Below are 12936 nucleotides of genomic sequence, written 5' to 3'. Positions count from 1 at the left end.
TCACGTTGCATAAATGTTCTGTATCACTGCGCCAGCTTCTTTAAAACAAACTTTATCTTTATCATCTGGACAGAAACAAGCAGTGTGACGTGAACATGTTCTCTGATCGCATTCAGTCGCAGCATGTTGTCGTGTTACTGTGACAATGTGTCGTAACAAATAGTCCGCTTCTGTGAAAAGAGCGATGTAACCCTTGTTCTATCCTAGGCACTTTAAGGTTGGGAGTGGGGTCATCTAGACCCACTAGACAGTGCTCTGAACCTTTTTTCTTCAATGATTCGTGATCTTCACTGGTGTCCATGGATTACATGAAATCTTTCCACCTTTATCCACCTTTGTCATGGTAGGGAGAACACGTCAATGCAAGGGGGGGGGGTCATCTAAGATAGCACAAGGGATAAACCGAAAAAATCACAAGATCAAAAGGACTAAAAACTGGTTGAATATTTCTTCATTTTGTAAGTGACCATTCTCTAAGTGAGTTAATGGCCTTCAAAGTGTCCATGAAAATCTGAAATGAATGTACTTCACATGGGACATGCGTTAATTTCTGGTAAAGCCCTCTTCGTCGGCCATGTTCCCTTACATATTTTATGAGGCTTGGAAGTGTGAAGAAGGAGGGAATTCATTAAAATGTGTAAGCAGTCAGTCTTTTTGCAGCATGTGGCTTCTGCTCCACTGTGATGTGTTGCAATTTGCAAACAGAGTCTCAAATGGAAACATTAGTTTGATTAGCAGACCAATTTCTTCTAAAACTGTTTAGTTGGAACCTTCTCTACATTTGAATACCTGACTTCAGGATCACTTTCACGGACAAACGAACAACAAAGGCAGAACCTTGTTTACAATCCGAAAACTGTCACCAACAAGCGCTGACCCGCCATCAGATGCTGCCAGCAGGATTTTACATGACAGGGTCAAATGTTCTACTCAGATTGATTAGAGCTCAAAGTGGTGAATAAAGCTGACATAACTCCCACGATTTAAGCCGTGATGACATTGATGAATGGAGACGGGAGACGACGAGTGAACAAGAGATCTAAAACCTTTAATCACTGGCTTTTCCAGCATACTGTTTCCTCTTTTTCAGAGTTTCATCCATGAAGTAGAGATTTTGTCAAGAAAACAGGCCATTAAAAGATGGGAATCTGTATTCAGACACAGGCCTCCAAATCCCAAATTACAGTCTAAACAGTCATTATGTTTTCATATGTCAGAACTCTTCACAAATCTGTTTAATTTCCTGTTCTCCCCTTTTTCCCTTGCTGAAGGCCCACACATCCTGGAACAGGTGAAACGTTTGGTATCATTTCATTCAGTCAATCAGAGGGTCTAACAAAAACCAAGAGGAGAGATGTGTGTCACATGACAGAATAAGATGAAATTATCTTTAAAAAGTCAATGAATCTGAAAATCAAACACAGCAGCTCTGTTCCTCTGCAGGGAGAAAAGGATCTGTTGATGCTGCATGTGAGTTTAAAGTTAAGTCTCATTATCTGTCACACACCTAGGAGTGTGAAATTTGTTCTCGCCATTTGCTGCAGACACAGCCACGCTCAGGAACCAATTTCTGGTTTAACCCCCCAATCCAACCCCTAATGCTTCTTCAGGCATTGGGTCCCATTTTTAGAGTCTTTGGTAGGACTCGGACTGGATTTGAACTCATGGCCTTCCAGTCACAGGGCAGACACTCTACCACAAGGCCACTAAACTGGTGTGTGTGATCAGCAGGTGACTACATGATGGCCAAGACTGACTATATTATGATTGGCTATTTTAAACTCCAGTTATGTGTGTAAATCTTTAAATTCAAGTTACAACCAATCTAAGCTGGCAACTTTCTAAATGAAACAACTGCTCTTTTGTCTCACACTACATGAACAACCAACCTCATTTAATAAGTCATTAGTTCTGAAATGATAATTTAAGGAAAATTAATGTTACCTTTCTTTTGTCTGTTAGGAATAAGCATAAATAAGTCTATAGAGATTACTGTTCAGATATGCAGTACTGATACTATTTCACACCTGAAATCAAACAGTTTTCTACAGTGAACACAGTTTAAAGGAAAGTAGAGGCGGGACCAGAGATCTCAGCCAAATGGAAGGAAGGAATTAAAGCCAAATCCACCGTGTAACACTGTGAACTTTTTAGGAAAGAACACTTTAACTTTACCTGACTGGGCTGCTGCTGGCATCTAAATCCTGGGCTGTCACCGCTCCGATGATGGTGCCCGCGGGTGTGTCCTCATACACATCCATCACATAGGAGGGTTTATTGAACACTGGGGGCTCATCCACATCCAACACGTTAATCTTTACTGTTGCGGTGTCTTTGAAGGCCCCAAAGCTCTGAAAGCGCGGGTCCATGTGGGCGTTGGAGGCCTCTACCTTGAAGGTGTATGCCTTCTTGCTCTCATAGTCCAGCGGCTGCAAAACAAAGAAAACAAAATAACAATAACTTTCTCAACCAATCATATGACATGGAGCTCTTCAGATTCTCTTTGGATGCATGCTAGGCTGCAGTGACAAAGATGCAGTTGGTCATGAGTTGATGTGCATCAAAGCTGGTCTCCTCAGCTCAGCCGAACTCTGGTTTAGACCAAACAAAACCAAATAAAATCTTTTTCACTTGCAGATGAACGCTGGTGCGATTCAGTTCAGTGTGAACTCAGACAGACTTTCTGAGTAGGAACAAAAAAGAAAACAGCAGTCCCAGTGTGGATCTGAAGAAGCAGGACTCATGACATGGGTTTGGAAATGTCTACTGGGTAAACACGGTGCATTGAGGCGCTCAAGGGACTATTTCATAGATGATAACCAGAGGACAAACAGGACAAGCCGCCCTTTTTCCGTCCCGATCAGAGCTGGTTTTGGGCTTTAGTATCAGCTGAAGTTCAGACATTCATCAGCATGTTTCTCCCATTCCAGCTGGAGACTGTGGTGGTGTGACCAACGTTAGAGCTCAAGGAAATGTCGTGTGTACGCTGTTGCTGACGGCGTGCAGCCTCACGCCCAAACATTTATTCTGTCACCAATTTCCAAGTATGAAAAAAATAACAAAAACTCTTTAAACACAACATCACAGAAGACATTTGTTTGTATCTTCCAAGTGGAACTGAGAGCTTAAATGGCTCTGAATGGTAGAGTGCTGCCTCCTGTCATGAGGGCTGCACAGTAAGTCCTGACTCAGTTGATGTTTGAACCCCATCAGAGTGAGTAAGTCCGCCTGCAGTGCTGCGGCTCAGCAGAACACAGCTGTCCGGGATGCAGCTTGGTGGTTCATATGTTGTTCCTCTATAGCCGTGTGACATGTCAGCTCAGGTTCAATTAGTCAAAAGCGAGGTTTGGAATCAACATCCTCGGCATGTCTGAAACTGAGGTGTACACATCTGACAGCAATGACACCCCTGCTCATGCCTCTGCCTGTCCTCTGCCCTCTCATGTGTGACCAACCATACTTGGCGAGCTTGCAGGCGGTCACGCTCTGCTTGCCCAGAGTCACATGAGAGACATTCCTTTTTGTGTATTGTAAATTGACTAACATGTTACCACTATGGCAGCCATGCTATCTCCTTGCCCCAGGACCTAAGTCTCTCTGGCATGTTGTTTTAGAGACACAGGCTGGAAACAGCTGGTAACAGGCCTGCAAAAAGTCTCAACAAGAAGAGACGGCAAAGCTGAGAGGGCTGTTGTTAGGGGTTGCAGAGGAAGGATGGTTTGGTAAAAACAGATTTGTAATACTTCAAAAAAAAAAACAGGAGCACCATAATTCCACACCTTAAATTAACTTAAAATTTAAACATGAATGTATAAATCTACCCTCCCTATTTTAATGCCACTAACTCTGCAGCTGTCTAAGCTAGCAGTGTCACCTAACTGTCCATTGACTGTATATGAGAACTGGAATGAGTGACCCCCCCCCCCCCCCCCCCCTCTGGCATTTCAAACAGGAAGAGGCTCCATGAAGCCAAAATGCCATAGACTTGTTAGTCTATGGCAATTGTTAGAACAACCATTATGGATCAGATCTCCTTGATAATCACTACTTTTTTCCACTGCATTTTTTTTTTTTGGTCAAAGTTATTCAAGTCATAAACTGACCAATCAGATTCCTCAATAAAAGTGCCGTGTAAAAATGATTTACAAAGGTTTGAAATATGTTTCGGTAATGAAGTCACAGAGGAGTTTGACTTGCAGTTATTTTAGAGTTGAATATGTTTTTATTTGGGACACGTGTCTGATCTTGATAGGATACATTCATGAATAGCTGTAAAGGTTGGATGTGGCCATACGTGTACTGTAAACATTTTCTAGAAAGGAAACACATTTTGTTCAGTGATTCTTGTTATAACAAAGACTGTAGCAAATAGTAAAATGTCATTTTTAAGTTACCACATTTTGATGGTAATTAAAGTTTTGACACAATGCGTTTATTTGGGAACATGACATTTCAAACTCTAATGTTGTGTTGGATGTAAGAGCTGCAAAGGAGAGATTATGTTGCTAATACAAAATACATATTATCAATTGTCTGTCTAAATTGAGGGTGCATGAGGTTACCATCCGTTCAAACTGGTCTTGTGACGTCACAGCAGGCGCAAAGGCTCCTCATTCTCTGTTTTCCCTTCACTGCTGCGGTTTCTCAGTTTTGCTGCTACAGCAGGTGTTCATAAAAAAAGCAGGAAAGCACTGCGAAGCAAGCCAATCTGAAAGCAATCATTGACCATCTACTGTCGTGATTGGTTTGATTGCAGCCCAGCAGATGCAAGCAGTCGAGGCACAGCTATATGATCCTTCAACGGGAAATACACTCTGTCCCTTTCAATTTCCTTCAACAAGTGACAACAGGGGGAGAAGACAAGGCAGCTGCTCACTGGACAAAACCAATGTCATTGAAATGCTGATCATTAGAATCTAGTTACACCTACAAAGTGGGCAAAGAGCGGACGGCAGTCATTATCCCCGTCTATCGAGCGTCCTACAGGCTCCTAAGAAAAGCTGAAAATCAGCATCAAAAAGAAGTCGGTGTGCTCATTTACTCAGTTCTAAAGACTGCAATAAATGCATCAATAATGTAATCACAAACTTCTCATGCAACAGGGTTTACTTAAGCCCCTTAGAACAAAACACAAATACACAAATTACAATGTGAAATGCAAAAAAATCTGCATTGTGAAAGGCAAAAACCAGCTTTCTAAAGTAACATAAAGTAAAACAAAACAAGCTGAAATAGGAAGCAACACTGTCATCAATTATTTCACTAAATCTAATCTAAAGTTCAGAAGCAGAGTCTAAAAAACAGAGTGCACTTCCTGCCTAAACACAAATTAAGAGGCTAATTTTAGCCAGGTGCTTCTCATTGAGTTGACTTCATTCTGCTGATGACTAATTATCTGTCACTTGGAGTAAAACTCTCAAAACAACACACGTTTTGTTAGTTTTTGTCAACATTCAACGCAGTTTCGGGTTTCTCTGAAGTTTACCTTCCAACACTCACCACAAAACCAAAAATCTGTTTTCACCTCAACTAATTTTTTTTTCAATGTGACATCGGCACAAGAGGATTTAAAAAAAAAAAAAAAAGTTTTATCCTCACATCTTCCAAACACACTTTATCCCTTTACAGGGCTGCTGGAGCCTATCCTAGCCACTGTTGGGTGACAGCAGAGTAAACCCTGGACAACCACAACCAGGAAGACAAAAAAATGTTTTTTTATAAAGCTGATTTGACACTAATGGTTCCTGGTACTTTTTTGTTTTTTACAGTCATTAGATGAGTCGTTTTTAGAGTCGTTAGTCGTTTGATGATAAATAAAGTACAGCAAAATGATTAAAATAAGTGTTTTATCAGACGTTTTACTGAAGCTGACGGGGACAGATTCTTCTGACACCTTAAAGCTGGAAAAGTTGTACTTTCTTTCTTTTTAACATGACTGTTTATCATGCTGGGCCTAAACCAGTGGCTGTGGACAATCATGCCCAGCTCAGCTGATATCTGTCCACAGGTGAGAAAGGAGGAGAAAAAAAAGATTCAGAGGGGGTGGACAGCAGGGGGTGTACACCAGGCTTCATTAGCCAGGATCTCACCAGGGATGAGGAGAGCCTGGGCTCTCCATCCCCACATGCAGCATCACTGCAATTAGGATCAGGTCGAACCTTCTATAACCATCCAATTTTCATGTAATCCTCAGATCGCAGAAGACTCTTGTGGTGTGTTGGGAGAAATGCTTTTTTAACGCGTAAACTGCCAGCAGCTAATATCCCAGCAGACACAGCTGGTGTCCTGGTGTCCCGGCTGATAAATAACCTTGGGTTAATGATGCTGACAACAGCATAAGCTGGGCAGTTACGATGCAGGTTTCTGTCAAAATGTTGAACTCGACAGGGCTTTCATGTTGTCATTGACACAGTAACTTAAAAATCCAAATGTTTGGTAATATTTCAGGTTAAATTGTTCACCTGCAGGCCAAACTACTTTCACATTTAATTTCACGGTTTGCACATATAACTTCCAGAGAGAAACACTGATGTTCGTTTTCTATGAGGTGGATTCACTGAAGACTTCTATTTTTCTTTTTTGGTGTGTTACTGTGACTGTCTCTATTTTTTATTTGACTGTTTCACCTTGTGCGTACGTCTGGCGCCCTCTCTGTTGTCTTGTTCCCACCTGCCTCTTGGTACCCTTTTAGCCCCGCTGTGTCTTTCTTCAGAGCCCGAGCTGCATTACCTGCTTCCCTGCTTGTTCTTGCTCATGTTTACCAGCCTCTGCTTGCATTTGCATACTTTGAGTTTGATTAGTTTTTCTCAGAGTTCTCAGCGAGTATCGGTGACATTTGTCTATTTTTTTATATATAGCTTTGCATTTGGATTAACACTGGCACATAAATGATTTTCTATTTCCAGAACTCTGCAGGTCAATTACATGTCAGATTACTGCTAAACATCGTCACAGTCAAACTGCCTGTTATAGTTATTTCTCACATGCAGCCACAACAAGTTGCTGTTTGAAAGTTACTGAAAATGTCAAATTTCCAGAAGGAAAAATAACATTACATTAATTAACATCAGATTCAACACAGAATCTTAGAAAGTGAAGAGATAAAAAAATAATAATAATAGAATAAAAAAACAGAAAAAAAAGAGAATGACAAATAGCATCTATTTATACCCACAATGCTTTACAGTCCCCATTCTTGCCATCCCCAGTCTTGCCAAAGGGTACCCCATTACACGAGAAGGGAAGGCGGGAACTGAACCTGCAACCCTTTGTTAAGAGGTTGATCCTTTTCCATGAAGGCCCCAATGGCAGCCAAAGTGACCAATGAAAAGGCAGATCACTGACTTACTCTTTTAAAGACAGACTCGCTGATGCATTCAGTAGACTATCATCAAAACGCTGAGACAGCTAAACTTGTTGATTCGTTGATTTCACTTCATTTGACTTCATCCTGGATGTCAGATTCTTTGCATGACCTGGATTTTGAAGCCAGCTCTGAGGGTCTTTAGAAAGACATGGAGAAACGATGGAGAACATTCAAACACTTTAATTGAAGCTGCAATAGAGTCAAGATGATGCAAGAAGCCCAGTAAAGGTTGCACATAAAGTACTTTTCTCTGAAAGAACCACAAAGTGCTAATCAACAGGTCAAAACAGCATAAAAAACACAATACTGCAAAATCTGACCAACACAAAAGTCCACATTTAAAAAGCCGGCTGAAATACAAAGGTCCTCGTGTTGTACTCGTTGTCCTGTCCTGCAGTCTTCTCTTCCCCTTTTGTCACTGTAGCGCCCTCTGGTGATGTGGAGGTGTCTAGATTGACACCGAGAGACCAACAATTCTCTTCTGAAACCGACCCAGTCTGAAAGAGTCACTCTGTCCATTTATCTAGTCCAACAGTCTTGGAGGTGAAGTAAAGGGCTAAACCAAAAAAAAATGCAATTTATGTAATAAAGTACTTAAAATTTGTTCTTATAGTTTTGGACTTGACAACAGCAAATGAAATGTTTGAATTTATTTCTCATAAATCTAAATTCACTTTTTAGATAATGTTTTTGATTTTTTATTGTTTATACAAAATAAAATATAATATTTGTATAAGAACCTATGTTAAAATGCTTCTTGGTAACAGTTTTGCTCTATGTTTCCTAAGAATAAAACCTTTTAGCCTTTCCTAACTTAAAGAAAGGGACAAAGATCAGCTCATTTACCTCCTAAATGGATGTGGATGACATAACGCCTGGACGCCATTGGACTCACTGAGATGCAAATTCCCCTGATTGCTGTAAAATGTTCAGCTGTGAGTGAAAGTGATGACATGAAGAGTGTCACTGCTTCTTAAATGTGCCTGAGATGCAATGCATGATGGTCCAGGCATGTAAGGAAAATCTGTTGTTAAATTGGAACAAAATGGTACCAGGAAGGAGACTCTAAGTTAATAAGAAGACGTGCTAATGTGAAGACTCTTGACGCTGGGAGAATCAAATCAGATTTGGGTGCCTAAAGAAAATTTCCCAAGAAAGTTAAAAACCAAAAGAAATTATTAGTTCTCAGACTGCAAGAATCATCTAATGTGTTTTCCCTCTTCCCTACAGGTGACCTAGATACACAACTAACAAAGTATGACTAAGTGTTTGCCACTTGCACACATATTTTCTCCTTAAACAAGTCAGACACACACTTTTGCACGTTCAAATGCGCGTTTGAAGTGCCTCATTACAGCCTCGGTTGCCATACGCCTTCATGAGGAACCTCGGACACAACAAGGAAGTGAATCAACAGTGGAATTTGTAAGGAGGACAGATCGAGTTCCTCTCATGTCAGTGCTGGTGCTCTTCAACATCACAACAGAACACGCTTGAAATTCTAGACACGGTGCTGCACCCTTTGATATGTTAATGTGCACCTTCAATGCACTAGCAGTGCGACTGAATGAAGGAACTTTTTTTTTCCAGGCAATTGAACCTGTTAGGCTCCGAGGGAATTTGTTAATTTAGAACAAGGGACTAATCAAGGCATCGCGGTCTCACCGGTTCTCCATTAGACTTCACAGACGTAAAAAATACCTTATCAGACGCAGAGAACAGAGGACAAGCTTGTTGACAATTTGTGCTGAGATTTTCTGAGGGCGCGTCCAAATAGTCGACTTTTATCCCCGCTTGTCTGTTTCCTGCCCCCCCCACACACACACACACAGACGCGTCTCTGTACAGTGTAAAGTCTTACAGCTGCTTTTTTTTCCTGCCATGCTTGTGTTTATTTTGGGCTCTGGGGGAGCAGAATGATATGCATTTTTAATGGAGTCTCAGTTTGTTTCTGCATTCAGTTTCATAAGATAATGGCAGAATTCAATAATACTCTAAACCTCAGCTGTGATCAGCCACTAACGTGGGGGATAGTTTTCTGCCAAGGACAATGGCTGAACCTCTTTTTTTCCAAAGATGAAGCGTTTTCTTGGAAAAGCTTAAGTCATTAGCCGTCTGATTACAGGTGCCTGACGCACCTGATGACTCCAGAGATTAAACAGGCTGGAAAATGGCTCGGTATTGTTTAGTCTCTGGAATGCAGGGCAACATTAAATCTGTGCAACTGCAGTGTTATCTATTTACAATAGCACTTATAAATCATTAACGCCCCCTCCCGTGATTTGTCTGCTGAGAGCGAATCAAAGCAAAGGCAAACATGACTGGAATATCACACACTTGTAATTGCAGCTGTGTGAGCCAACATGCTCCTCCAAAAGGCAATATTAGATCTCTGAACGCTCGTTCCAGACGCTCGGGCAGCTGCGTCTCAGCAGGTGCAGAATCCACCTCCAGCCCAACGCCGGCGCCTCCGTCTACACCTCCTCTATGTTGGTGGGGCTTCTTTGGGCAAGGAGGTAAACTGTGCATTGCTCCCAATAATCTCAGCTGTGTGGGAGAAAAAAAAAAGCCGCATGCAGTGGGAAAATGGAAGGATTTTCCAACACTTTGCACAACCTGAAAAAGGTTCAAAGGCTCCATGTAAGTGAATCCCAATTAATTTGACACAGTTCTTATTGCCGTATTGGAGATTTGTTATTTTTGGCTCCAGTAATCTAATAACACCCAAAAAGCATGATATTTAGATGATGCACAGCTGTGTCTGTGCGAAAACATCACTGAGATGTGCGAGTATGATTCATTGGTTTGCATCTTCCCCAAAATATCTCTGTTCTCTGGGAAGACACTGCAGCCACTGACTGACTTGTTTGGGCTCCATTAGGACATGCAGATGAATACTAACGACCTCCAGCCACTGCTGAGCCATCAGCAAATTAACTGGCCAAAAACAGCTTATGATCAGGAAAGGAAAGCTCACAAGCCCCAGAGACACATTTCATGTCCCTGTGAATACCAGGGGGTCTTCAGGCTGTGGAGGGGAGACGCTCACTTTATTGTGCTGCCATCAGTCACATCGGTTTGTGTCCTTGGCTGCCTCCGAGCATCTCCGTCCCCTCGGTGCTCACAACACTGGAGTGCCATTTGAGTGCCTTGCCAGTAGCTCTGTCCACACTACAGTTGAGTGGAGTGACTGTGAAAGACTCGCACTGCCAATCTTAATAGGACAGGGTTAGCCATGGGATGAGCCCCGAGACACTAGTTTAATCTATTACACCCACGCCTCTCCAGGCCGCCGCAGAGAGGGCACTTTATCGACTCCTAGCACCTCGGCAGCCTCTTCCTCACCCTTTCTACTCCTTTTCTTCCTTCACGCGCTCACATGCATATGAACACACACACACACACACACACGGCTGCATGCATGGCTGCTTGGCGAGGCGCCATTCATGTGTGTTTGGTACCTGAATCTCCTGCTGCTCTGAGATATTGTTTCCTTGTTCCCTCTTTCTTCTCAGCTCCTGTCACGCAGGGCCAAAAATAAACCATTTCACTTCCCACTGCAACATTCAGCACCGTAATCAATAGATTAGCTGCAACTCTTGTCTTTGGGTAGGACATTCTACTATAAAGGATCTTTATTGTAGTAAGTAAGTAAAAAACAGACACAAGGTCATTTATTTTCTTTACCTAAATAATCAAATATAATTCCAGAACAACAGTTTAGTCATGATGTGTACTTTAAAATGTTCTTCATCCAGTTTTAAAACATTTATCAAAAATGTGATAAACTGAAATTAGTCTTAATGTGAATTTGTCTTCTGCAGTCCATGACGATATGTTATACTAAATTGGTTCTGATGTTCAGTGGTGGGAAAACTGAAGAAGTGTTGCATGTATGTTTTTGGAATTCAATATTTTTCTTTTAAGATGTCTAAAGCACTAAAAGTTTACTTTTATCTTAGAAACGATGCTGTGAAAGAGGAAAAGTGAAATTTAAATCAGACTAAAACAACAAAAGGGGAGATTTCAGAAAAGTTTGACATGTTTTATCAGTTTTCAGGCAAAGCACGTGTGGATGTTCTATGTTTTTGAATCTGAACTCTCTTTTTGATCTCCCAATCTGATTGTTTTTTTGTATTTGTATTCTATTCAGAATTTTTAGTGGTCCATCTTTCAGTTCTGCCCTTAATTTGTCAGCAAATTCCTTACACCTGTTTCCAGTCTAAACCATCACAGCTGTTGCAAAAGCTGCTTGCTTTATGTTATCAGATGCCAGGTTCATGCCTCCTGTTCTTTAGTTGGTTTGATAAACTGCTTTATTTCTGACAGACGGCTGCACACAGGTTCAGTGACAGCTGACTGTAATCTGGCAGAGAGCAGCTCAGACATGGATGCATTCTGACCGGAATGACAGACGGCACAGCGGGGAGAATCACAAACTAAAACAGGTGTGGAGGAAAACTGAAAGCACAAGCAGGAACCAAGACTGGATAAAACCCAAATGTAAACAGATCCACACTTTTTTCTGAACTTATCCTGTCCAACAGCTGAGCAAAGAAAAGGGAGAAAAAAGAGGGGGTTAAGGAATTAAGAGGATGAAGTTTATAATAATAACTCTCAGGTCTGTATGTTAGTCTAAAAGGGGCGTGGCTAGTAGCCATAGATGGCTTTTTTAACCTACATTTGGTGTTTTAGGCTGGACTTTTCAATACATAACGATGAACGATTGTTTTTTTTATTTTCCTTTATTGGTAGCAATAATTAACAGCAGCTGAACTTTCATTTGATCTCTGAACTCAGACTGCACATTCTGATTTCTGCATTTAGTCAAGTAGTTCATTAGTGGATCTCTTTTGCTAACAGCCTGACAGCATCTCAGCTAGAATGAAAGTTGTTGAGAACACTGATAAAATCATTTACAGTTCAAAACAGCCGAGTAATGACAACTCTGACAGAGACATCAGACTGCAGGCTCTTAATGACCTAAAAAAGGAAGTCATTGATTGTGAGGAGAGGAAAAAACCTGGTGTCTGAGTCCGCTTTCACCTTTTCAAACTGACAATGTCCTGGTGATTCTATTTGCATAATGGAAATCCAGACAGTTTTGTTGGGAATGGTGCTAATCACCCCTGAAGACGTTGTTCTTTCAGAAGTCATAAATGTCACTTTAGGCTGGGAGGATGACTCATTGTGACTTCTTGAAATGCAAAACTGCTTCTTCTAAAGCAGGAAATCAATCACAAACTTATTTGACTTTTCCATTAATGGAAGTGTAAAGCTTATCAGGAGAAAAAGTGCCTCAGAAGATCTCAGCTGTTTGTGTCTCGGTCTGAGCTGCAAAGACATTCAGGCTTCAGTCAGAATTTTGTCCTTTGTTCTCTCATTCACTTTCTCTCAATAATCTGTTCATTCAGAGCAGCCAACAGATTCCTGACAAGTGTAGTGTTTTTATTTTTGCAAGACTAAATGCGACAGTGTACCGTCAGGGGACCAGCCACCAAAACTATACTTTTGTTTCACCCACGGGAATTAGAAAATTCTCATTGTTATCTGAAAAACTCAAAAAGACA

General features: G+C 41.3%; 1 protein-coding gene across 1 annotated transcript in view; it reads right to left on the bottom strand.

The window, feature by feature from the left end:
- The window catches only part of LOC101154816 (cadherin-12), a 117808-nt gene that overhangs the window by 22374 nt on the left and 82498 nt on the right, over positions 1–12936 (bottom strand). Inside the window, exon 7 of the mRNA XM_023950198.2 lies at positions 2176–2429. Coding sequence (XP_023805966.1) covers positions 2176–2429 — 254 coding nt within the window. The remainder of the gene's footprint in view (positions 1–2175; positions 2430–12936) is intronic.

Source organism: Oryzias latipes, chromosome 20 (assembly GCF_053564925.1).
Source record: "Oryzias latipes strain Hd-rR chromosome 20, Olatipes_Hd-rR_3.1".
NCBI lineage: Eukaryota > Metazoa > Chordata > Actinopteri > Beloniformes > Adrianichthyidae > Oryzias > Oryzias latipes.
Note: the sequence above shows the minus strand (reverse complement) of the source record. Positions and strands in the feature narration are given on the sequence as shown.